General features: G+C 36.9%; 1 protein-coding gene across 8 annotated transcripts in view; it reads right to left on the bottom strand.

Moving 5' to 3' along the window:
- DNM3 (dynamin 3) overlaps positions 1-26,472 on the bottom strand; it is a 534,534-nt gene that overhangs the window by 302,835 nt on the left and 205,227 nt on the right. For 5 of the 8 annotated variants that reach the window (XM_045547356.1, XM_045547362.1, XM_045547357.1 and 2 more), the window contains exons 13-14: positions 15,926-15,977; positions 15,069-15,098 (exon numbers count right to left, since the gene is read on the bottom strand). In XM_045547356.1, the coding sequence (XP_045403312.1) occupies positions 15,069-15,098; positions 15,926-15,977 (82 nt within the window). The remainder of the gene's footprint in view (positions 1-15,068; positions 15,099-15,925; positions 15,978-26,472) is intronic. The other 3 variants (XM_045547359.1, XM_045547363.1, XM_045547360.1) reach the window with 1 other exon arrangement.

Here is a 26,472-nt window from a genome sequence, read left to right on the forward strand (position 1 = left end):
TGGGAATTTGTGGGATATCTCTCATGAGCAAACTTTATGTTAGATGCAGAGAATATAGTACTGAAAATGCAACTACTGTCCCTGACCTAACAGAGCTTACAGGCAAGTGGGTGGGAGAGATGTTAAACAAGTAAAAATACAACACTTGGGTGGGAAAAGCGCATGTTTCCACAAGAACATACAATTGAGGACTGAAAATAGTGTGCAAGTCAGAGAAGGTACTTCTAAGGAAGTGCTATTTAAACTGAGGTAAATGAGATGTTATTTGAGCAATAATGGAAAAGAAGACATTCTAGGCCCAGGAAAGAGCACACAAAAAGTCCCAGTGGGAAAAGAGCCTGGACCACTGGCTGAAAACCAGTGCTGCTGGAACACAGAATTCAGAAGAGCAAGAGGCAAGAGAAGGAGCAGGAAACAAGCAGGGAATGAATAATGGATGTTAGAATTTTTACCTTATCCTAAATGTAAAGAAGGAATTTTGAGTGGTTGTAAACTGAGGAGTAACAGGTTCAGATTTTTTTTGTTTGCAGCAAAACAAACAAAAACACATCAAATGTTTCGCTTGTTTGTAATTTTAGCAAAAATTTAGGAGAGAGTGTTGGAACTTCTGGTTAAAGTCAGTCTTTTAATTACTTGTAGATTTTAATTACCCACATTCTTCCTGACCTCCTTAATCATGGCTAATTGAAAATTGGCTGTAACTCAAGATACTCTATGAAGAAACTTAATAAAATATGTAACAGATGAATTCCTCATTTCTATTGAAAACTGCAGAACATATAAGTAACAGAGATTCTGATTTCTGATGGGAAATGGAGAGGTCCTGGTAAATATCAGTCATCCAGAGCAGCTATTTTGTTAATCCCACAAACTAGTTGCAGATGTTGGCTCAAACAGCCAGGCTTTGCATCTGTAATTTTAAAATTGTCTCATATTTCTAAAACCTGACTCCGCATGCACCGGAAATCAGTGACATAAATTATGAACTTCAGGAAGAGGAGACACACAAGAAATGCCAGAAGTGATAGGAGATAATATTTGGAGCAGTGTCCGGGCTATGTGCACAGGATGAGTGAAGGATGACATGGTTCCTTCCTCCAGGACATAGATCCTGCAACCAGTCATTTGAAAATGAAACCCTCCAAGTGGACATACCAAGCAAGAGGAAGTCATTTATAGATAGTTGAGTTCTCAAAAAACAAATCCTCCTTTTCCCTTTCCCCTCCTCCACTTTGTAGCAGGTCAACAGGAAGACCAGAGTTGTTGGAGAAGAAAAAGATTTTTGAAGAGAAAAAAATTGAGGACACAGATGTACGCTAAAAATTTCATACCTTAATTAAGAAAATCATTTTTAGTAGACTAGGGCAGGAAACAATAAAATTACTTGCTGTTAAACTAATGTTTTCATTATGATTGTACTTTCTCATAAAAGACATAAGTCAATTGACACTCGAATTAAGACTTAGAAAAGAGGCAGAGATCGTAGAACCTCATAGATACATAATTCATATTATATTGCAAACAAAAAATAATCATAGACATTTAGAAATTATTTAAATTATGATAATGACTCTATTTAGTATTAGTATTTATATTCTCAAGCTCATTTTAATTTATATGTGACATTTCCAAAGTAGTGCTCTATCCAGGCAATATAAATGGCAGCACATCTAATAATCTGCCTGCAGAGGCCATCCACCACAGGCTAAGTGTGTAAATAACCTCACCAAGATTTAGGACAAAAACTTCAGCCAATTATTTGGTGAGGCAAGAGCACAATGCAAAGCTTCAAGTAACTGAGGTTCAATTACAAAACCAGGACACTCATTTCCTGGATGGGGAACGTTCATCGCATATAATTCAGCCTAATGGAATTCCCTAGAGTGGGGAATGGGTTGGTTGCTGAGTCAAAGAAATTTCATAGTAACTTTGGGAGTAAGACATTTCATTCCTTAGTTTAGCTAACACTCTACATGTTTACATTTTGTTCAGGACATTATCTCTCAATGTTATTTATTTTCTGCACTTATGTAATTAGGAAATATAATATACACTGCCAGGCAAATAAATCACTTTGTTCTTTCCAGAATTTTTCAAATAAATCTGAGACCAGCATTAACTCTCTCAAGCTACTAAGACTACACCAGCTAAACCACACTCTTGCTGTACCATACAAACTATTCCCTAGAGAAAGTAAAAAAAAAATGATTCCACAGAAGCTATGAGAGACTTGCTCAATGCAAATGTCTGGGGTGGGGGGAGAAGAAAAGGAGAGACTTCACAAAGGGGTGGGGGACTTATGGCAAATGAAATTTTGAACTGACATGCAGAGCCACTATATGGTAAATCTGAGACCCTAAGATTAGAAGCTACATATTTATTTGAGGGAAAAAATAAGATTGTTCTTAAGTGGGATTATCTCAGTACAAAACAAAATTTAAAAATTTTAAAAATGTCTGATAAAATGTCCCAACAATTTACACTAATGCCGGGATTAGTGCTCTGACATTTAGGTATCTTGACACTGAGACTCAACATAGAGCCGTGAGTCTGGAGTGAGGCTGAGAATAGAGCCCACAAGGCTAACCACAAGATCCCCCTGCCTGACAGATAAGGTCAAGAGCTTTCTTTTCTATGAATATACATTGCAGGACTCTCTCCTTCAAATACCTTAAGAGTATAAAGATGTTTCTGTATTGTAAGGATCCTAGGTTAAATATTCTGACTCAGGGAAAGCTCTATAACGTATTGCATTGAGTGTGAAAAGATCCGTGCTCTACAGACAGAAACTGTAATTTGCCTAGGTCATGGTGAATTTGGGACATATTTATTTTCAGTGGATTTGATTTCAATATGAGAAGGAACAAAAATAACAAAAGAGCTCTACTGGAAATATACACAAGAATTTCTCTTCTATTTACTTTTTTTTTTTTTTAATTTCCCTGTGATAATGAACCAGTGGCATCCTTCCAAAAGAACTTTCTAGGATAGAATATGGACATTATCACTAACAGACAATCTCATGTCACCTTAACAGTCAATGAGGTTTTATAATTTGTCCTTTGCTAAACCCTCAAATGGCTACATTGAAAGATCTGGAGTTCTCTCAGTATAATAAGGAAGGAAACTGACATCCCCGTGCAGGAGTCTCAGCATGTGGACTGGTGTGAGTCTCCCAGCCCGCCAACAGCTGGAAGTCCTCTTGCTCCCTTTCACGTTCCATTTGGTGACTACACTGAGTTTCCCCATCTTCTCAAGACCTCCATGTACCTCCCACTCCACTTGCTCTCAACAAATGAACCAGCCTCCTGTCTTATCTAGCAAATTGAGAGGATCAGGAATAAAGTACACAAAATTTTTCTTTTCTTACCAGTTTCTGTGACATTTCTCCTTTAGTAGAAATTTTAATAGTATTGCACATTCATTCTTTCTTAATAAAGCATAATTTTCTTTCAAAGGCAAAATATACCAATTTTAAATCAAATAATAGAAAAAAATAATTCAGTGGCAAAGCAATCACCCCCAATAACCAAATAGGGCTTATACCAGAAAAGGAAGGATGGTTAATAACTATACCAATACAATGTTATATAATTTGTTCAATATGTAAGACCATGGTCAAATCACTTTAATAAAATTCAATGCCCATTTATGATAGAGACTCGCAGATGCAGAAGAATAGAAGAATTTATTTATCACACTAAATATATTTTAAAGCAATTCAACATCAAAACTAATGGTAAAAAAATTTAATGGCACTCCCATTAAAATAAAGAGCAGCTTAGAAAATCCACTACTATTTTATATTTCTGTGAAAGGTATAATATATGAAAATAGAAATAAAAGATACAACTATATAAACAGTTAAGATAGCAATTACAATTAAATAAGAAAACTACTTGAGAATCTAGTAAATTTCCCTGATATAAAATAAGTGTTTAAAAATCAATAGTTTTCACATTAAATTAGAAAATATAAGTTGAGAAACATCCTATGAATATAACATAACAGTATTTTAACAAAAAATTTAAATTTACCTATATTAAGGGAAAAAGCAGGAAATTATAATAAACAGAAAAAACAACTATCTTATTGGATAGGAAAATAGGGTGTGAAAAAAATGAGACTTCATTCCATATTAATTTATAGGCTTTACACATATCCAAATTAAAATTCAAAGAGAACTCTGGTTGGAATATAACAGGATTTTAATCGTCAACTGAAAGAATGAGTAATCTACAAAAGCAAAATGCATTATTGTAAAAGAAGAGTAATAAAAGGAAACAACCTAGCAGATATTAAAGTATATTAGATACACAGCTGCAATAATTAAAAAGTGTGTCACTGTACAAAATCAACACATGGAGAGACAGGATAAATAACTTATAGATAGACTAGGTTAAGAGCTCATTCTTGACTGGGGCTGAAGCCAGAATTCTGCCACTTTCCGCTGTATGCCAATTCCATTGTATGACTAGGGTGAACTATTTAACTTTTCTAAGCTTCAGTGACATCATTTATTAAACAGGAGAAATAAGGGAACCCGCTTCACAGGCAAGAGTTGATGTAAGAAACACAAGGGCAATACCTAGCCATACGGTAAGCTTTTAAGAAATGTGAGCTGTTATCATGATTACACTATTATTGTTGAAATTATATGATCAAGGAAGCACTGCAAATCAATGATGATAGTAGGAATCTTTCATATCATATAATTACATTTGTACATCTGCTCCTTTGGAATAAAATAATAATAGCAGCCAGTAGTAATCAAGTTGTTACAACATGTAAAGCATTGCTCTCAGTACTTTACATTAAATCATGTGTTTAATCCTCACAACAACCCTAAGAGGTAGATGCAATAATCATATCCCTTTTGCAAATGAGGAAACAGAGGAACAGAGGTGTTAAGTAACTTGCCCATGGCTGGCCAGTGGCAAAGCCAGGTACTGAAGCCTGGCCGTCTCTACACTCTGCTCCCCAAGTGAGTGCCTCACATTGTACCAGGTGCCATGACAAATCCCAGATGGATTAAAGAGACAAATGTCAACAATGGCTTCACAAAAATGCTGTCAACACATGGGTGAATATTTAACTGTTCTTGAGGTGGGTACCACCTTTCTAAAAGTGAATGTGGTAGAAAAAATGAAAGAAAAAAGAATAATAGATATTACTACAAAACATTCTTTAAAATTTCACTTCAAGAACCTTATAAATAAAACTAAAGCATATACAAGAAAATGAAAAAAACTTGTTAATAAATATGATAAGAGGTCAATATCATTATTATATCAAAATTCTGTTACAAATCAATAAGAATGAAAAGTTCCAAAGAAAATATAGGCAAAAGCATGAATGTTTCATTCAGAAAAGAAGAACACTGCTGGTTAATAAGCATGAAAAGTATTTCTCCTCACTAGTGAGTTTTGGACATAAGTGACTATGGTTTAAGAGGATAGAAGTATGTGATCAGCAAGAAAATAATTTCATTTTTTATATAGCTAAATATAAAAATCCATAAAACCATGGAAGAAAATATAAATAAGAAACAAATGCCATAAAAATGTTAAAAAATAGTTTAAATCAAAATTATAACTTTTTGTTTTATGATATACAGTAAATAAAAAAATCAAGTGATGAATAAGCAGAAAATGTTTACACCATATGTTACACAAACAAAATTAATATCAAAACTATAAAAAAAATCTTAAAAATCATTTATAAAATAACACAAAAGTCCCTTAAAATGGGCAAAAAACACAGCAGACATTTCATAAGAGAAGGGATACAAATGTCTATCAAATATGTAAAAGGCTGCTCTGCAACTTACAGTAAGGGAAATGCAAATCAAAACAATATATTATTCTTTCCATCGGGTATCAAAAATATAATTATCCATACTAGGGATTTAGGTACTTACATATATAGTTGTTGAGTCTATAAATTAGTTCAGCTGTTTTGGAAAAACTGGAAACATAAACACCTATACTTAGGGGAATGTTAAATTACGTGTTGCACATCTATACTGTGGAATACTACAATGTTATGCCACAGGAAAAAATATTTTGTTGTCTTCTATGTATTTAAGTGAAAATATTTCTATTATAGTAAGTATCATTAAGTGAATAAAGTGAGTTCAGCTTGAAATATTAATATATTTACTCAGCAACTACTATACTCCGGGTTCTAGATGTCATTAGGGATACATCAATAAACAAAAGAGACAAAAATCCTTGCCTTTGTGGCACTTAAAATTCTAGTGTAAAACATGTATAAGATGTGCCTATTCTTATTTTTTAAAACCACAGTGTATCTTTGTGTGTCCGTGTGCACACATGTGCTTGTGTGTGTATGGGTATGTGTGTATATACTCCGAAATGATAACAACGGTTATACTCATGGAGGTGAGTGGGATTGGGTGGGAGTCAAGAATGTATTTACTTTATCTGCATTATTTAACTTTTTCACAATGAAAATGTGTTCCAGTATTTCTTGTATAACTTAAAACTACAGGTTCAAAATTACATGTTACATTGATGCTTTGTGCTAAATAAGCTACACATTACACATGAGGGAAGAACTGAAGCAAGAACTAATGAAAACTTAAGGAGTAACTTCTGCTTTTTTAAGGTAACACACAGCTCTATCCTAACCAACTGTGTAACAAACAAGTCTTCGTAGCCAAAGGACTAGAGAATGAGCTAGCCGGGAAGGGATGAAAACGAGAGCAATCCTACCACGACGGAGCTGCAGTAAAGCTGGGTGAGAGGTCTTGGAGCTGACCGGGGCATTCCTCATGGACAGACTCAGAAGCAGACAGGGTTGCCCGTACATGGAGGGCAGAGGGGAGGCTTTGGGACTGGCCTGTGATGGACCTGCCTAGAGGAAGAAAACCAGCAACTTTCCTTGTGGGCTGAAGTGAAAACCCATACGGAGCCTTTATACCACCCAGGTGGCTGCATAGGAATGAGGTGAAAGCTTCTATGTGACAGGTGGAGATGAAATTGAAGCAGTGGTGATTGAAACAGTGAGGGCTTCTCATCCAAGTCCAAGGAAATGATGGAACCCCAGTGTCCATAAGCATTGAAAATAGTATGAACAGGAGGACATCAAGATGTCATTTATCTATTAATTCAGGGGAACGTTCAGGTCTGAAATTACACAATGGTTAATCAAATAATAGTTTCTGCAAGAGGGAGATGTTAAAGTTTAAAAATGTTACCAAAATTCCAGGGAATTTGAACCACACAGGCATTTAGTTTGCTTGAAATCAAACACACCATACTTGTAAAAAAAAAAAAAAAAAAGACAGGCAGAGGACAAAAAACACAGGGGGAGGAAAAGAGGGAAGCAGGAAGGGAGAGAGGGCAGCCACAGAGCAGCAGGATCCTGGCAAGAGGAGAGAGGCCTTTGTTTCACCAGTTGCTCTTTTAAACAAGGCCAGGCCTCTACTTCCCCAAGGAAAGACCACAGAGGAGGTGTGGGGCTAGATTCTGCCTATTGAAGGGGTTTTAGAAAGTAATTTTGAACAGACAGAATGCTCTCCTCACTGATTTTTAAGCTCTAAACTTTCAATTAAGATGCAACTTGGTAAAAATACAGTAAGTAAATCTGTGTTTTTGTCTGGCAAAAACCATAGGCCACATATTTTAACTGCTATTCCAAATAAAAGTCTAGATTTAAATTAACAGGCTGTATATTTAACTAACAGTGGCTTTTGTGGACTCCAATCTCTATTTTATTAAAATAATGATTATTGTATTTTATAAGCTATTGATTGGCTCCTTTGGAGATATTTTATAGAATTAAGGGATAAAATGAAAACAAATTCAGATAGCTATTACAGTTTTTGATTGTTAATCAGATTAATTTATATAAACCCACATTCATTCTTTTCAAAGCTAACATCTTTGGTATAAAAAAATTTTTAAATAATAAAAAATAGCAAATGAATTCAAATGATGTGGTTTGGCATAATTGAAACTATGAAATGAGGTTCTTGATGCAATTTACAAACTATTAGAAGTAGTGATTAAACATTGATTAAGAGAACAAGGTGTACCATCAAATCGCCTAGATTTGAATACCGTTGCTACAATTTACAACCTGTGTGACTGGGCACAACATGTGGACTCTCCATGCCTCAGTTTCCCTATCCATAAAACTGAGATAATAAGAATACCTATCTCACAGAATTTTTGGGAGCAGTTAATGTGTTAATACATGTACAACACCTAAAACCATACCTAGGTACCTAACTAGTATTAACTCATTTAATACTTATAAAAACCTTATGAAGCAGTTACTATTTTTATCATATTATTATAGATTAGAAATCTGAGGAACAGTAAAGTTAAATAATTTGCCCATGGCCACACGTTGACTTCACAGTCCCAGATCTGAAGCCTTATACTATGTTGCTTCCTAACCTAGCATAGTCAATAGATTATTTTTAAAAGGAAAGCAGGGGAGGGGGAGTCAGAGACTAAATTGGAAAAATCATTAAATTTAATCAGTAAATGAACCACAGAGTTTTAATAATGAGGTAATAACCATTTATATTCCTTTAAGAAGACAACATAAACAAGAATCCTGTTATCCAAATTAGATTGTTTTGAAGACAAACTGCTCAGCAAGTACCTGCCTTCATCTGTGATGCACCTCCTCCAGCATCTACCCTGTCTTCTTCCAACAGCTCTGACTTTTGGGTGGAGAGGCAGCCCATCCCCACTTCCAGGCCCTGTGATCTGGTGAGGGGCCACCCCTGTCCCATATGATGTGGCCTAAGTTGATCAGTAGATCTCATTCTCTGCCCACAGTGATTGGTTCAGGAATAAGCACAGGATCCAAACCAGTCCAATCAAACTGAATCTCAGAAGTTTTTCTGAAAATCTTGGGAGAAAGATTTATTTCTGCTGGATTCAAACTAGGAAGGAAATTCCCTGTGGACTAAAGGTAGTCATCTTGCAACCCTTTGGGGCCCAAGAGTGGGCACAACAGCAAAGGAGCAGACCAAAAATATGGAAAGAAAGGAACCAATTCATCGTGATCCTCGTTGAACCATGGATTGAACAGTACTTAAATCTATCCCTGAAGTGTTAAATTACATAAACTAAAACCATTAAATTTCCTTTCTTCCAAGGTCATTTACATCTGAAAGAATCCTAACTGGTATAGATATTGGTACCAGGAAGTCAGATGAGGGTGGTGGTTAAGAGTGACAGACCCTAAAAGGTGGAATTAGCCTAGTGGGGAAAGAGGGAAGGAGGGCTGGAAGGAGCCCTCTATCTTAGGGTAGAAGTTGTCAATCCTTGTTACCCAGTTGTAAAATAATAGATTAAATTCCCCTTTGTAACATAGGACTTAAACCATGTCTTTACAGAAGTTGAAGAATTAGGGGACTTTGTACAAAAACTTAAGGATATTGGGGTGCATTGGCAATATTTTGAGACCTGTAGGAAGTCCTAAGAAGAAGAGACTAGTGTCTACAAGAGCTAGCTTTCAGAAAGCAGAGAGGGAAGAAACCCTGCTTGGATAGGAAAGGTCTTTTCTGTTTGCAGCCTACAATGCAAAAGGTTGATAACCCAGTTACCTGGAGACTTGTAGTTTGGGGAAAGCCAAATTTCATACTCCAATCCAATCTAAAGTTAGAACAATAGTGGTCACATTAATGGCAAACAAAACAGAAAATAAGCTTGGGACTAGGAGGTACCCTGATACCCAGGCTGGTGTAAGCACCTGCTCTAGTCTTTAAGGAAAAAGTCTTCCCAGTTATACCATTTCATTTGGATACAGTCTGGAGCCAAGAAGCATTTTAGTGATGCCTTCTTGTCCTAGACTCTTGAAGCCAAAGGAATGAATTATTAGACACTGTAACTGTCACATGAATCCTCTTGGCCTCTAACATATTCAAACCCAGGCGATTCCATCCCATTTCTATTCAGCTCTCCATACCTTCTGAAGACCAACAATGTTCCACAAATATCTGTAGCTACCACTTGTTGCGACATTCCTCCAGGGTCTGTTCTCTCTTATTCCAATAACACCTCTGACTTTTAGGTGACATTCTCTTGACTCTTAAACCTTGAAATACAGCATCCCACCCACTGACTTCAACTTCCCACCTCATCACTTCTTTCCCTTAATCCTAGCACACATTTTCTCTGATTTCAGTAAAACTTCCAGTGCCCTAGCTTGTCCATTTCCTTTCAATTTTCAGTCAACATCTTCTTTTCTCTTTTCTTTTTTCTGAGCCCAAGTTCATATTATATGTTTCTATTTCCCTTGCAGTCAGGTGAGCCCAGATGACTGAGTTCTGTTCAATGCATTATGAACAAAAGTGATGTGTGCCACTTACGGGATGGTCCTTAAAGACCTCCCTCACTCACGCTTCTGTCTCTTCCCCATCTGCTGGAAGAATGAAGAGTATTCCAAAGTCCACTCTGTTACTGACCACATGAAGCAAGATGCCTCCCCATCTTGAAGACCTTCACTGAGTTGTTACAGCATGGTAAATAAACCTTTTATTATGCTGAGCCACTGAAATTCTGGGGTTGTTTGTTACTTGGTTGACCCATCCTGATTAATACATCTGTCAAAACCATTCATATTAGATTACACAGTCCTTTACCTCAACATGTATCTCTCCAAAACTCTAACTCATCATCTCTCTTGACCATACATATGCTGCCTCCCTAGAAAAACCCCAGCTCAGAATATCAATTCAATTGTCTGTATTCTCAGCCTTATGCTACCTTCCAACTGTGAAGTAGAAGAGCAATTCACAAGGCCAAGAGAACTGGTGCTATCACTGGACCTTCAGAGGGTCCCCAACACTGCACAGGACCTTCTATAGTCCAACTATCTGACAACTTCCTCCAAGTTCCTTGGGCTCTCAGAAACATCTAATACTGTTGACCGTTCCCTCCTTGAAACATTCTCTCCCCTTACCTTTTATTCTACTACTCTCCACATTTTCCTGTGTCTCTCATCACTTCTTAGACTCCTTTTCAGTTCCTCATTTTGTTCCAGTTCTTCTTTTTCTATCATGCTTTAAATCCTATATTTCTTTCCAGGCTCCCATCCTCCTTTGAGGGTGATCTCATCTACTCCCATGGCTTCAGCTACTTATATCTCCAGACTACATGAGTCCTGAACCTCAAACCCTAATGATGTCTCCAATAGGCACAACATACCCCAAATTGAAATCAGTACCTTCTCCCATCTCTGCTGACACTTGTTTCCCTTCTTCTGCATTCTCTTTGTCAGTAGGTCTCCTTAGCCATAAGCCTGGAAGGATGACTTAACCTCCCCCTGACAAAACTACTTACAACCCTTCAGATACTACCCCCTGAATATGTTTTGAATCTGTCCCTTCTCCTACACACCTGCAGCTACCAATGTTTGCTCATCTGAATTCCTTCATAAGCATCCTCACCAATTTCCATATCTCTTTAGTTTTACTGCTCCAACCCACTCCATATGGCTGTCAGACAGATCTTTAGCACATAAATGATTTAGCACATAAATCAGTTGATACCCTTCCCTGTTGGAAATCCTTCCATGGCTTACCAATACCTTTGGAATACAAAATTCTCTGTCTCTTCTGGACTCTAGACACTTTCATCCCACTTCCCACTGGACATTTTTACTTCAAAGTTCCACAGTGTTTCACACTCAAAAAGCTACCCCTCCTGACTCTGGATTCAAACCTGACCTTCTCAATGATAAGCACCATCATCTTACCTGTGCCTAAATCAGAAATCTGGATGGCACTGCAGATAATCTCCAGCCCTCCCCCAACATCCAGCTCACAGGGGTTTTTTTTTTATTCTTCCTATTAATACGTAATTCACTTTCTTCTCAAATCCAGCATAAATACCCAAGCCCAGATCACCATCATCTCTTGTCAACAGCCTCCTAACTAGTGTCCTCTTCCCAGTCTTGTCTCCCCGTTTCAAAGCCTTTCTCCACTCTATAGGCAGAAGGATCTTTCTAAAATATCAATATGATTTTGCTTAAAACCTTATAATGATACTCCACTGCTTTCAGCAACACAAAAATAACTTTAATGGAGCTTAGATCCTAGTGAAGAAAGACAAAAAATAATAAATAAGATTGTTTCAGATAATAGAATATAATAGATAGTGTAAGACATTATCTATGGATAATGGGAGGGAGAGTGACTTTAGATCTGACATTCAGGGACAGCCTTTTGCAGAAGTGATGTTTCAGTGAGACCTGCAGGATCAGGAGGAGCTAGCCTTGGAAAAGAGGGCAGACTGCAATTTTCTTACTTACCATCCTCCCCACTGGGCTGTGAGCTCCCTGAGGGTGAAGCTCTCTGAACACCCACCACAGATTTTGGTACACATAGGTTTCAAATATATGCTTGATGAGTGGAGAGATGAATGAACTTTAAATTTAAATTTCTAACGAGTCCAACTTTAGGTGAAATGCTCACATTTTTTTGCACTTTAGTTGACATTAATTTGTAGAACTATTAAAATTTTAGATGGACAAAAACAAACGGGATTTAGACTTTAAGACAACATTTTGCTTTCCTGAAATCATTCTAAAATATTTCAGAACAGATGCTGCACAGCAGTCTCTTACAACCAGGAGTCCTAAAAAAAATATCAAGATGGATGAACCACTTGCTAGGATACTGCAGGGCATTTCAGCCCCACCAACCATAAAAGCCAGCATCAATCAGAGGGCTGGGCTCTAAGACTCCCTGTGTAACAGAGGGAAGGGCCTAAGGGGAAAAAAAAACTTTTCTTTCTCTTTAAAACTTCGCCCACTCTTTTTGGGAACTGCAGCCTCCCCTGCATCCCTGAGGCAGGTTAAGTCCTTTGTTAAAAGAGATAACTCCCAATGATGCCAGCCCCCCAGGTGGGTGGCTGGCAAAGTTCACAGGCTTTGACTTTGGCAGAGATGGGATGATTGGAATAGTTAAACACAATAGCCTAGAACTGAGGGGCCCTCCCTTTAAAAGCTCTTATTTCAGCCTATGTTCAGGAAATTTGGATTTTAAGATGAGAAGGTCTGCCATTTTTCCTCCCTTGACAGCAAAATAATCTCTTTCTGCCTCCCCAAAACACTTGTCCTCGTTCTTCTGATTCAGCCTTGTGGACAAGTGCTGAGCTTTTGGCAACACCTGGATCGGAGCCTCTTAATATGCAAAACTGTTTTCATATATACCCAAATCAATATCAGATACTCAAATTCATAAAGAAAAAAATTTCAAGTCATTATTGTTCATTTCTGCTATTCAGGAATAACAATAAAGGATCCCTTAAAATATATTGCATCATGTATAAATTATTGAATATGATTCTGGAAAATAATATATTCTGGTTCAAAATCCCTTACTTGCAAATTTAAAGTTGTTGTTTTATGTGTGGTTTTTTTTCTTTTCTTTTTTTTTTAAAAAAAAATTGGCAGCAAAATTTGATTTAATGTGAGAAGATTTATATCTTCCATTTAGTCTACTCGGTGTGACTATTCATTTATTTCACTGCAGAAATAGAATGTGTTTGATTACAGGGTGCTGCCTCTGACCCCACAGGAATGTTGGGTAATACATGATATAGTCCATGTATTATTGTTCTAAAATCCCCAAAATTCTTACCTTCAAGGCATGTCTGGCCCCAAATGGCCACAAGGGTTTTAAATAAGCGATCTACATTTTATAATAACACTCACCCGATTCTATTACCTTTAGTTATAAAACTTCTATAACGTATGGGTTTTGAAGCACCCAGAAAAATACAATTAGCATGATTTTATCATTTGGAAGTAATATAATTGAAAGCTGCTCTGAGTTTCCTCTAGTTGAAAATACGCATTTTTGCCATTTTACTATTACTTTTCCTATAGTGTATACTTCTATGAGCTAGAGATGCTTCTGACCAGCAGGAAACTTTCGTAGGTAAATCCTTTATACCATACCCAGCCACAATATGGGTATTGCAGGCATCAGAACAATTTGCATGGCTTCCAATTTTCCCAAGTCCTTTATTTTTCTCATTTTATAACTTTTGTAATTTTCTTATATTTAATATTTTCCCCCAAAAGTTTCAAAAAGCAGCACCTACCTCTGGGAGCATGGTTTCTACTCTTTACAGGACACTTATCTGGTCCTCAGCTAGAAACCTCATTATGTATATTATTTCTGATTCCTATAATCACCTTACAGAGGTATTTTCTATTCTTCCCATCATACAGTTGAGCAAACTCAGGCTCAATCTGTCCAGGGCCACATGGCTCCTAAGTGGCAGAACACAATTTGAACCCAGGTATGTCTAAGGTCCATGTCTTCCAAAGCATCATGGGGCAAATAATTAACTCCTGCTCCAATCTCATTTTTAACTTGTGCACAGTTAGAAGGATAAGCCTGCTTCATCCATGGTAGAAATGAGAGTGTAATTTTTTTCTAAATGCCTATTGCTAGTCACTTGACAGCGTCTCTGCACTTTCATAAAAAAGAAGATAGCCAACATAAAATGTCCATAGCCATATAAAATGTCAATCAATATAATTTTGCTTGTTTCATTATTTTTTAAAAAAATAAGCACAAATAATTGGAATTGGTTAGGCTTATCAACAAATACAACAAAATCAGATGTTCAATATTCACCCACCTTTTAGAAGCATCAGCTATACTTATTGGGAAATATTATCATACAAAGGGAAGAGAAAGGCTTACACCTCATAACAACATAGCATAAAAGGACAGAGATGAAGATCATTAATGATTTTAATTATTTTAAGGCCCATTAAAATTAGAGAAATATCAAAGCACCCACAGTGTTAAGGGTTTAATATTACAGCATTTTAGAGTTTACTAGTTCATACCTTTCAATCACAGCAAGTTATTAGCAGTGAAGGGATGAACCCTCTTAATAGGATTTTTATTTCAATGATAGGGTGTTACGGACAAGACAACCTAAGTTTAAAAAAAATTAGTAGCAAGCGCTAGTTGAGTTAATCAGTTAAAGACAAACTGTGCCCTTGGGAAGCTAAATGAAAAAGCAACGGTAAAGCTTACAGAACTTAGCTCGTACAATTTGCCTTGAAGGCGGAAGATTGGTTCCCTGAAATAGCAAAGAATTATATGCTTTAGTTCAGAAAAAAAGTTTTTAAAATAAAGTCTGTTATTACCTCTTCTCCTTTCAAAACAATGGAAAAAAAAAATCTAGAGCAGAGGTTTCAATTTGTTCAATAATTGTACCTCTGCATTTTTTTAAAAAAAACCGTAAAACCATCATTGTTTTGACTTGAAAAGAAATAACAATGCAAATATTCATTATCACATAAAACATAAAAGAAACAGCAAACTGTCGAGTTAATACAATCTCTGCAGAGCGCTATTAGTCAGAGACAGCTGGTCAGCCCAAAAACATAAAAACTTAAAAGATGAGATCTTCTTAGGAATTAACATCTTCATTAACCAACCAGAATTTAGTGTGGCAGAGATTAAATCCAATAACTGCCTTCTTTATGAGCTGTCCCTTCACTGATACCAAGCTGTGCAAACGTGTGAACTAGTCAGCAGCCCCGGAAAGCTCATGCAACTACTCACCAAATTTTAACCTTGAACTGACTCACAGATTCAATGTTAAATTCAATTTAGGAGTAATGTAAGCAAGCAAAATAGGACATGAGGAGTCAAGTTTGAAATGCAGAGCAAGTAGCAGAAAAGTTATTTAAAATAAATCAATATGGTTAACTGCATAAAATAGCCAAAAAGAAATGAAAATGCACTCCAAAATCTTTAAAAGCAAAACCAAAACAAAATGAAAAGCTGAACTTCAAGCAAAATTTGCACATGATTAATTTGCATTAAAAAAATCATCAATCAAGCGATTTAGTTCAAATTCTTTGGGGCAGGCATGCACTGATTCTCTTGTGTAATTCCTACCTGATTTCCGATTGTGGTTTTCTTGTGAACCTGACTGCTCCTCTGCTGAGCACTGAGAAAAGCAAAGGAAAGCAGCACTGAAGAAACACGTAAGATTTTTTTCGGAACAAGTAATAGATACTACAATAAGAGACATATATATAAGCTTTTTAAAAAAGAAATCAACAGCTGAGGCAGAGCTATCTCAAAAATCCAGGTCAGTTTAATTCTGGAGGCAAAACCAACTCAGTGGGACTCCTAGTAGTAAATAATAACTGCAAACCAGAAACATAATAACAGCACTGGAAGAAAAGCTGCCTTGCTACACTGATAAAAATATGAGCAGATATATCTGCGATGCCTCACAGGTATACAGAATGGTTGTAATGAAAATTAAGTTATGCGTATTGAACGTGACTAAATACCATGTTCTAAGTGCTTCATAGATATTAGTCATTTTAATTCTCACAACAACCCCGTGAGGTAGTTACTCTTCTTATTCTTCTCATTTTACAGACGGAGAGACTGAGTCACAGGAAGCTAAGTGACTTTCCCAAAGTCACTCAGCTAGTAAGTGATGGCACCCAGCTGTATGATTCCATATCCCAAACTCTTTGTGATATTAGCCAATCTCATTACTTTGAATTCCACTATTCTCCGACAATTCCCTTGGTACATCTCCAGTGTGGTCCTATCTGCCCGACTCTGGACTCGTACATGTTTCCGACAACTCGACATCTCCACCCAGGTGTCTAACGAGCATCTCATACTTGATATGTCAAAACTGAACTCCTGAAATCCTCCCTAAAACCTGCTCCACCCATAGTTTTCCCCTTCTTGGTGGCAACTCCATACCGTACTTCCAAGTACTCAGGCTCATGTTTGTCTCACATCCTACATCCAAGCTGCTGACTACCTTCCTATAACACATTTAAAATTCAGTCATCTTTTTACCAGTGCCATGGCTCCCAGCTCAGCCCAAGCTGCCGTCATCGCTCACCTGGATGGCTGCAATCATTTACTCTCTGGTCTCTGCTTCCACACTTGCCTCCTGACGCCTACTCTCAACACAGAAGCTAAAGTGACTCTTTTAAAAGGGTCATCTCACTCTTCTGCTCAAAACCCTTTCCTGTCATCAACACCATTCCACTCAATGCAAAAGCCCAAGTCCTCACAGAAGTCCACAAGGCCCTACTCCACTAACCCCTACTCTCTGCTTCCTGGACTCATCTCCTCCTACCCTTCATCTCATTCACTGGAGAGTTCTAGCCACGCTGGCATCTGCTCTTTCTCAAACTTCCCAGCACACTCAGACCTCAGAGCATTTAGGCTATCTAGCTGCCTAGACTATACCTCCCCCATACATCTACATGACTCCTTTTTGGTGAAGTGTATCCTGAGCATCCTAGGTAAAGCTGTATCCCTCCCTTCCTCCAGGACTCTCACCCCCTTTTACCATGCTTTTTCTCTGTGCCATTTTTCACCTTCCAATATATACAGTTTATTTACAGTTTGTGTCTGTTATTTCCCTAGGGGCAACAAAGGACCTGGCACATAGCTGGCTTCAACAAACATCTGTTGAATGAAATGAGGTTGATGCTATTATAACCCCCAGTTTACACATAAGCACAGAGGGTTAAAAGCCAGACATGACTCCATCAGTTTAACTCCAGAGCCCACACATTTAAGCAATGTGTTACTCCTTCTCTCAAAAGAATATAGGTTTTCTTTCTGTGGTTCCATGAGTAAACACCTATCAATATAAAAAAAATACAATAAATTTTGGTTATTCTGGGAATAACCAAAGTATTGCTGGAAGACCAGCAATACTCAACCCTCTTTAACGTAGGGTTGAGCACTGGAATAGCCTAAAATAGAGAAAAGGTAGACTAAAGCCATCAGTCAACTATTTAAAGTGATGGGATGTCGTGGTGCAATAGCAAGTTAGAAATCAACACCACGTATAGAACAGGTGTTCAAAATAGCAATTCCTTATAACCTCCTTTGATGTGTTTAAGCTGCTTTCCTTCACTCAAACTCATGAAAACCACATACTAATTCAAGCAAGGGTGGGCAGGGGGTGGGTAGTGAAAGGCCATACAGCATTTTCTTGCTAAAGATATTTTGTGTGTATTTTTGTTTTTCAATTGGTAATTTACTATATAATTTCAGCTTCTTTCTTCCTTCCTCATTTTTTATTTTTCTAGCTTTTGGTTAAATGGCTCATTCCCTTAATCACTATGACATTCATCTCTCTTCAGTCATTTCTGTGAATAATCCAAATCCACATTGCTCAGGTTTCTGTAGATGAGGCAGTAGGAGAGGTGAAGTTCACGTCTGGCTGTGCCCAGGATCCAGTGTGTCCACACTGCCCTCTGGCTGCTCACCATGCCCTGGCACACGAAGCATCTCAAGTACTACTTGCCTAGTGCTTCAGACCTCTTCCTTCTTTCTTGTCTCCACTAAATGTCACCTTTCCAGGGCCCTCCTGACTTCCCTCCCTTCTAGGAACAAATGGGAAAACTACTATTAGAATGTGATCATGCCTTCTTCGTGGGCTACAGTTATCTCTTCCAAGCATCATAATTGTGTTTTAAGGTTTTAAGGGGAAATGTTTTCAATAAAGCACTGACCAGCGGTAAAAACTTCAGAATTATGAGAGACTCACAGGTGTTTACTTTGAGCAAACTGGGGACCCTAAAATGACGTATGGGTCACCTTAAAATCACATAAGAGAAAAGAAGCTGAATATAAAACAAAAGGCACAGAGATTGTTGATGACTCCTTTGCTACCTTGGGCAGAGTTTGATCTCAATGGAGTTCAGTTTCTCAGCTGTAAAATGCATACAGGTGTGTTGTAAGAAAGAGACAGACAGACAGAAGCAGAAACAAAGAGAGGGGGTGAAGGACTGAACTAGCTGTTTCTTAGGTTCCTTTTTGGTTCAAGACCCCTTGAGATGCAAAGTTACTCTCAACAGCTTATTAGCTAAACTAGACAAAGAGGGTGTCACTGATAGTTTCCATCAATGAAATAATGCACTTGTGAGAATATGCAGAAGGAAAATTATAATAGATTTATTTTATAAGCCAATCTCAAATATTAGAGTTAGAACAAACACTAAGCTACCCTTACTTTCCATCCAAAAAAAAAAAAATCTTTCTGCAGCAACTGGCCCCATAAGTCCAAACATACCATTGTTAATGATGTATTTAGCTACTTGAAGTTAAAAATAACATAATAAAAAGTAAATAAGATGCCTACTTAGAAAACACCATTTATCATAATTCATCTGTATGCTATAATAATTAAACCAAAAGTATTTCAAAGTACTTATTTAACAGCATGTTCATGAGAAAACATGTAAAGACTTACAAGTTAATTTGAGCCCTTGGATAGAGTTGGATATAGCTACTTAACTGGTTTTCTCTACAACATTATAAAACATACATAAGTATGTTTTAAATTTCCTACTACTCAGGAAATTTAAATTTTTGTAAAAATAAGAGTACATTAGAAGACATTCAAAGAAAAATAACCCATAATGTTATATCTCACATCAATTTTTTTTTGCATATTCCCTTCTATCCTTATCTGTGCGCATACATGATAAAAGATTCAAACAACAGAAGAGTATGCCAAGGGTGTGTGTGCCTATCAAATATATCCTATGTGTAGTAATTGCTCTGAATGTTCAGAGACAAGAAATATCATTTTGGTGTGATATGATCTGAGATTTTTTTACAAAAACCTTAAAAGTAAATTTTAATAAAGGAAGACAACCAACTACATTCCAAGAGAATAGACTGGTATTAGCAACGCCAGGAGGTAGACATATGAGGCATGTAGGGAAGTTGCAGAATTATATGATGGCAGAATTATATGATCACGGACTCAGGTTTGTAAATGACCTTAAAAGTCATCTAGTACAATAACTGTATGTTGGGGCCAATTATAAAGAATTTGGCTGTTACACTGGAGGAAGCAGAAAATATTCAATGTCTCTGAGCCAGTAAATGGCATGATCAAAGCAATATTTTAATAAAAATTACCTCCCCCAAATGGGCAGTATTGACTCTGAAGCAGGGAAGACAGGAAGCTGCCAACCCAGCCCCCCACCTCCCCTGACTACTGGAGTCTTGCCCAGCCTTCAAAGGCTAATCAAGTTCCATATTTGAATTATGACTTCTTAGAAACCTCCAGTTCTCTCTCCTTTCCATGAACCTCTAAAGCCTCTGGTCTGTGTCTGTATTATACAAACTGGATTGTGTTATAGTCAGGTCTCTAACTCCCCTCCAACAATGCCTACTCCTTGATGGCCAATGGTACAGTGCATTAACTTTGGTATGTCTACCTCTCTCTCACCACTGACATTCCCTAGCACAAAGTTTATGGTAGTGTCTTTAAAATATTTATAGAACTCTATTTTGATGCCAGGGTTATTTACAACTAGACTATCAATGTTCATCTGCAATAGGAAATTTAAATAATTTGAAGTAGCATATAATAGGCATGTGTTAAGGCAAGAGTATGGTACCTTTAGGCAGGGGTTCCCAACCTATGGTGAGCTGTATAATTATTTCATTATACATTATAATGTAATAATAAAAATAAAGTGTACAATAAATGTTACGTGCTTGAATCATCCCGAAACCATTCCCTGCTCCCCAGTACATGGAAAAATTGTCTTCCATGAAAATGGTCTCTGGTGCTAAAAAGGTTTGGGACTGCTGCATTTAGGGATCCAAACGTGGCCAGACTGGCTGCAGCACAGGGTTAGGGAGGTGGAGAGGAATAGTGACAATAGAATAGGATGAAGAGGTAAGCAGGAGACAGAGGATACAGGTCCTTGGAAATTGTATTAATGAGTTTAGACTTTATTCTGAAAGTCATAGGGAATCCCAGCAGGAATGAGAAAGAACATGACAGAGGCAGGGTGATCTCTGTAATAACACATGTAAGAGAGGACTGACTTAGTAGTGGCAATGATGATAGAAAGAAATAGACAATTTCAAAAGATATTATAGAATGAAATGAACTTGGTAAAGATTGAGGGAGAGAAAGATGAGAGGAACAAGGAGTACAGAATGACACTCAGGTTTCTGGTTTGAGCAACTGGGAGGTGCTATTCTCTGGGAGTGCGAACAATGGAGAAGGTATAAATTAGAAGAGCAGATGATAAGTTTAATTTGGTACTATTGGGTTGAAGCTTCTCTAGGATAGACAAGTAGAAATGTCCAGTAGGCATGTGAATATAGTACACAGTCCAGTAAAACGTTCTGGAATAGAGATCAACATTTAGAGTCATCAGATAAAGTTGGCAACTGAAACCACTGGAGTGGGTAACGCTGGTCAGGAATAATGCAGTGAGTGAAAAAAGATGGGTGTCTAGGGAAGAACACTGGTAAAAGGCAAAAAAAAAAAAAAAAACCCAAAACGTTTCTTAAGCCATGATCAAAGGATCAAGAGCTCCTAAAGAAGACTGAGAAGGAGAGGTTAGCACAGAAAGAGGAAAGCCAGGACAGGGTTGGAAGTTATTGAAGCAAAGGAACAGATCTCTTCAACACAGAGTGGTGAATGGTGTCAAATGAAGAACTCAGAATTGTCCATTGGATTAACTGCTTTGTCTTGGAAAAAAGCAGTCTCAGTAGAGTGGTGTGGTGGACAACAGAACACAGTGAGCTAAAAAGTAAAAGAGAGGTGAGAAAGAAGGAAGAAGGAACACAGACTCTAAGTCAACTGGAAGAGGGCTCAGATGCGTCAAGGAAATGGAGAGTCCCTCAGAGATGACCATTCCATGGCAAATGTCACGGTGTACCTCCTCTTCCACCACTGTTTCTTTTGCACAGGAGATTTGGAATCATAAGAAACTTCGATAACCACGATGGAGAAAATATTAGCAAAATGGCAACATACAGACTAAGGAGTGGGGCAGGGGGAGGAGAGGGCCCCTCCTTTATACTTTAATGGTAGAGCATTTAAAGAATTAACTGTATATATCTGAGCCCTAGGGCTTGTTTAGCAGGAGCTAAGAGATCTACTTCCTTTTTCTCTTCTATGTTGCTTTTGTATCCTGCAACTTTACTGAATTTATTAGTTCTAATAGTTTTTCAGCGAGGTCTTTAGGTTTCTCTAAATATAAGATCATATTGCAAATAAGGATAATTTGACTTCTTCCTTTCCAATTTGGATACATTTTATTTCTCTCTCTTGTCTGATTGCTCTAGCTAGAATTTCCAGTGCTATGTAGAATAATCGTGGTGAAAGTGGGTATCCTTGTCTTGTTCCAGATCTTAGAGGAAAGGCTTTCAGTGTTTCCCCATTCAGTATGATACTAGCTGTGGGTCTGTCATATATGGTATTTACTGTGTTATGTTCCTTCTGGACTCAGTTTTGTGAAAGTTTTTATCTTGAAGAATGTTGAATTTTATTGAAGGCTTTATCAGCATCAATTGAAATAATCATATAGTTTTTGTCCTTTGTTCTGTTGATATAATGTATCACATTGATTGATTTGCAAATATTGAACCATCCTTGCATCCCTGGGATGAATCCCTCTCAACCATGACGAATAGTCTTTTTAATGTGTTGTTGAATTTGGTTTGCTAGTATTTCGTTGAGGATTTTTGCATCTATGTTCATCAGAGATACTGGCCTATAGTTCTCGTTCTCTCTCTCTCTCTCTCTCTCTCTTTTTATTATGTCTTTATCTGGTTTTGGTAAAGTAGGGCTATCTGATGTAAAGTAGGGACCACTAATAAAAGTCCCAGAGCAATCAGCTGGATTCATCATACTGCAAAGCTGTGCTGTCCAATACAGTAGGTGTATTGTAACCCAGTAAGCAACCAAGCATTTAATTCTTAAATTTGCATTTGAGTCAAATGAAGGATCTTTTTAATACTTAAGTTTTGATTCCACAAGAGACAGAACATTCTCATGTAAGAAAAGGAACCAGAAACACTGTTATAAGAGAATATAATTTATGCATCAGGGAAAAATAAAAGGAGAATGTAAAGGGAAAGACAAAGACTGCTCTGGAATTTAGTGGCAAGGTTCAAATGCACTGCCTTTAGTAAAATGGCAACAGAGGCATTCCAGAGGATCAGGAAAGAGATATAATGAATGTTACAACCCAAAGAATTTTCATGGGGCTCATATAACAAGAACTAAAATCTGCACAGTATATCATTTCAACTGTGAGAAAACAGGTGTTGAAACCTACTCAGCAGATTGAAAAACAGACTGTAGTCTGCTGCTTGTGGTACATAGAGATATTAATTTAACAGCCCATATCTGGAGCCCATCTTTCTCTTAAACCACTAGACTGCATAAATCCTAGTAACTCAGAAAGAAAATTGTGTTATGGAACAAATGAAGAAGAGCAAAAGAGTTTGAAATTTCACTTCCCAAGGCGTTCAGCTAAGAAGCTTGCCTTTCTGTTCAGATAGCAGGATTACTAAGAATGAGGGGAAGTAAATGAAGGAATAATTGGACCAGTTCTTATTTTCTTAAATAGCAAAAACTCATTATGTTATATTAATATTATGTTTAAAATACATACAATTTAGGACTTTTTTTTTAACCAGGAAAGAATGACAAATTAAAACCCTTGAGTCACAAGGAAAGTTGATGTTTTCTTCTGAAATACTGAACTTTTCGGTTCAGAAACTATATTATACTTGAAAGACCGAGCTCTTAGAAGCCAGGAAATTCCAAAGCAAGCCTCGAGCAGCACTTACTGGGACACATTACACATGGTACATATTTTACAGTCTATATCTAACAAATAACTGAGAAATGGAAAAAAAAGTTCCACGTATTCAACATGGCAGAATAAATTCTACAGCAAAAAGAATTTTGAGATGTCCTGAACAGTAATATGAAACTAAATATTCCATTAATCTAATTTTAGCAATTTGTTTTCCTTTCTTAAAAAATTTTTTTAGAACAAAAGTCATTGCAGTTGAAAAAGATTACGTTTGTAAAATACTACGTACATGACCATCCTATAAATCTGAGAGGCAGTCCCCTCTCTTTTTTGGCAGCTCTCTAAAAATCTCATGAAACAAATGCCTATTTTTCAGAACCCCAGATCTTAATTATCTACCTTTGGAACTTAAAAATACTTACAGAATTGTCTTCAAATATGGCTTGACTTTTCTTCCTTGATGGAACCAGCATTCTTGCCAACTTTAAAATTTATAGCTATAACTACATTTTTTAATTTTTAAAAGCACAAAAAAATACCAACACCCTTCAAAGTGATTTTGAGATGAACATTTCATCTTCATAATTACCCCATGTCACACTGAAATGTACTTCAACTCAGCATACAAATGGAAAGGACATTTACCTCTGCGTCTCAGGCCAAAATACTACATTTGGAAATAATGATATTAGTAACTAAAAAATATTCCAGTGACAATCACACTTACATCATTAAAACCTTCATTACAAAGTAAAATGGTGCATCTAGTAATTAAATTCCTCTGTGTGTATGTGTGAGTGTATGTGTAGAGAAACAGAAAAACTGATTCTAACTTTTACAGACTATGCCAGTTTTCTAAAGCATTTCCACATAACTTCATTAATTTGATCTTCCAACAATCCTGAAAGGTGTATGAGAATTATTTATTATTCCATTTGATAGATCAGTATACTGAGATATAGAAAGCATAAGCGCCTTCCAAAACCCAAAGCTTATCAGTGGCAAATGCTGGAAAATAACCCAGATTGCTGACTCCCAGACCAGTCCTTTGAAAGTAGGTTAAAGTGTGCAGTTTATTTTAGAGGAGAAATGTTCAAATTTTCTGGATTTCTAAAGCAGTTTTAACAATGCTGCTTTTTTTCTCCCCGGCATTGTAAAGGTGTATAGCCTACCGCACTGCTGAAAAGACAGGGGCAGTGATCAGTATTGCAGTGAGACTGTATCAAAAGATTGTGTTTGAAAGCATTAAATTTCAAAAATTATATGTCTTTGAAAACCTATAAATTGATATAGTCAATATAAAACTGTAGTCCAATAGCTTCTGAGGTGGAAAATACTGAAATTTGCTGGGAAAGAAATAGCCTCTAGCCCATATATCTTGTTGGTTTTTTGTTTTGTTTTGTTTTAAAAAGGTAATCCAGGAAAAAAATATTTTAAGAAAAATATAAAGGTGAAATTTAAATTGAAACACTGGTTATACAATATGTTCAAACCTTGAATCTTTCCAGACAGATTATGACTTTTTCTACATTTCCCCCTTGAATTGGGACCCCACAACAAGGCAGCATTGCAACAGCCTTGTCACTGGTAAGTTATTCCATTTAGATTTCCATCTGCTATATTTTCATAAGAACCTAACTGGCATTTGTATTCCATAAAAAATCAACATTAAAGGCAGTATTCCTGTTATTTCAAATGGCTCCAGGATTGGTTTGTCTTTTAAACTCCTCAAAGAAGCAAAGTAAGAGGTGTCAGTTTAAATTTTTACATATGTTTCTCTATACTTTTCAATTACTAGCCAAGCTCCTAAAAGGCAAAAACAATTTTTCTTTTTTTTCATTTCTCCCCCCATGGAGTAAAGCTTTGCCCAGGCCACTTGGAGTTCACTGACGTAGAGGAAACCTGCAAAGAATTCTCTGATGCCCCTTCCACAGCTAAGGACAAGGAGGCACTTGACAGCCTGGGGGATTTTGCAGAAGGAAACAAGCAGTGCAAATGATAGTCACAAGGGCTAGGAGGGAAGGGGGTACGTCTGTGTGAAATGCCTGTGCAGCAGATACCTATGGGGACACTGGAGTCGGTGGCATGGCTGCAAAGACAACCAGACAAGGGCACATATTTCTAACTGGGTTCTAACAAGTTTACATGCTATGGACAGAAACGGTTGAGGAAAACTAACCTACCACTCACTCACTGGGTACAAAATGTATTGACACCAGTGTGTAGGCCATCACAACTACAGCCAAGCTTAGAATGATATAATTTTCTGTTGGATAATTGGGCCTTTCTCCTTAAAACATGCCTATAAATTTCTCAGGCCACAGTTTAGCTTAGGTCACATTGTCTGCACATCTGTTTCTTCGGGTGTATTAAAACAAATTAAAGCAAATTAAAATTTGACATTTGGTAGTGTTTTATTTTTCCCTGTTCTTGACTATCTAGTTCAAGTGAAAGTACGTAAGTTCTTTTATTTTACATTTTATATAAAATAGGCTTTATATTATATACTTGAAGTTGGAACCACTTACATGCCAAAAATATATCTTAGAGTAAGAATCAAGATTCTTTAAATCAAAGAAAAACTGGTTCCAATAACAAGCAGGGAAAAAACAGTGAATTCAAGGTCTTAAAAATGACAGCGTCCATGAAGAATTGCAATATATGGACAAGCAAATATAAAGTGCATGTACTTTAAAGAGAAGAAAATGTTCATCCCAATAGATTACATCTAAATTCACAAAGGACAGTTTTTTTAAAAAATAGGACTTTATATTCTCATTTAGGAAAATTAAAATGGCTTATATTCTCTGAATCGTACTTGATATTTCAAATTAATATGAAAAATTGTTTCCAAACAAATTT

The sequence above is a fragment of the Lemur catta genome, chromosome 3, assembly GCF_020740605.2.
Source record: "Lemur catta isolate mLemCat1 chromosome 3, mLemCat1.pri, whole genome shotgun sequence".
NCBI classification, from domain to species: domain Eukaryota; kingdom Metazoa; phylum Chordata; class Mammalia; order Primates; family Lemuridae; genus Lemur; species Lemur catta.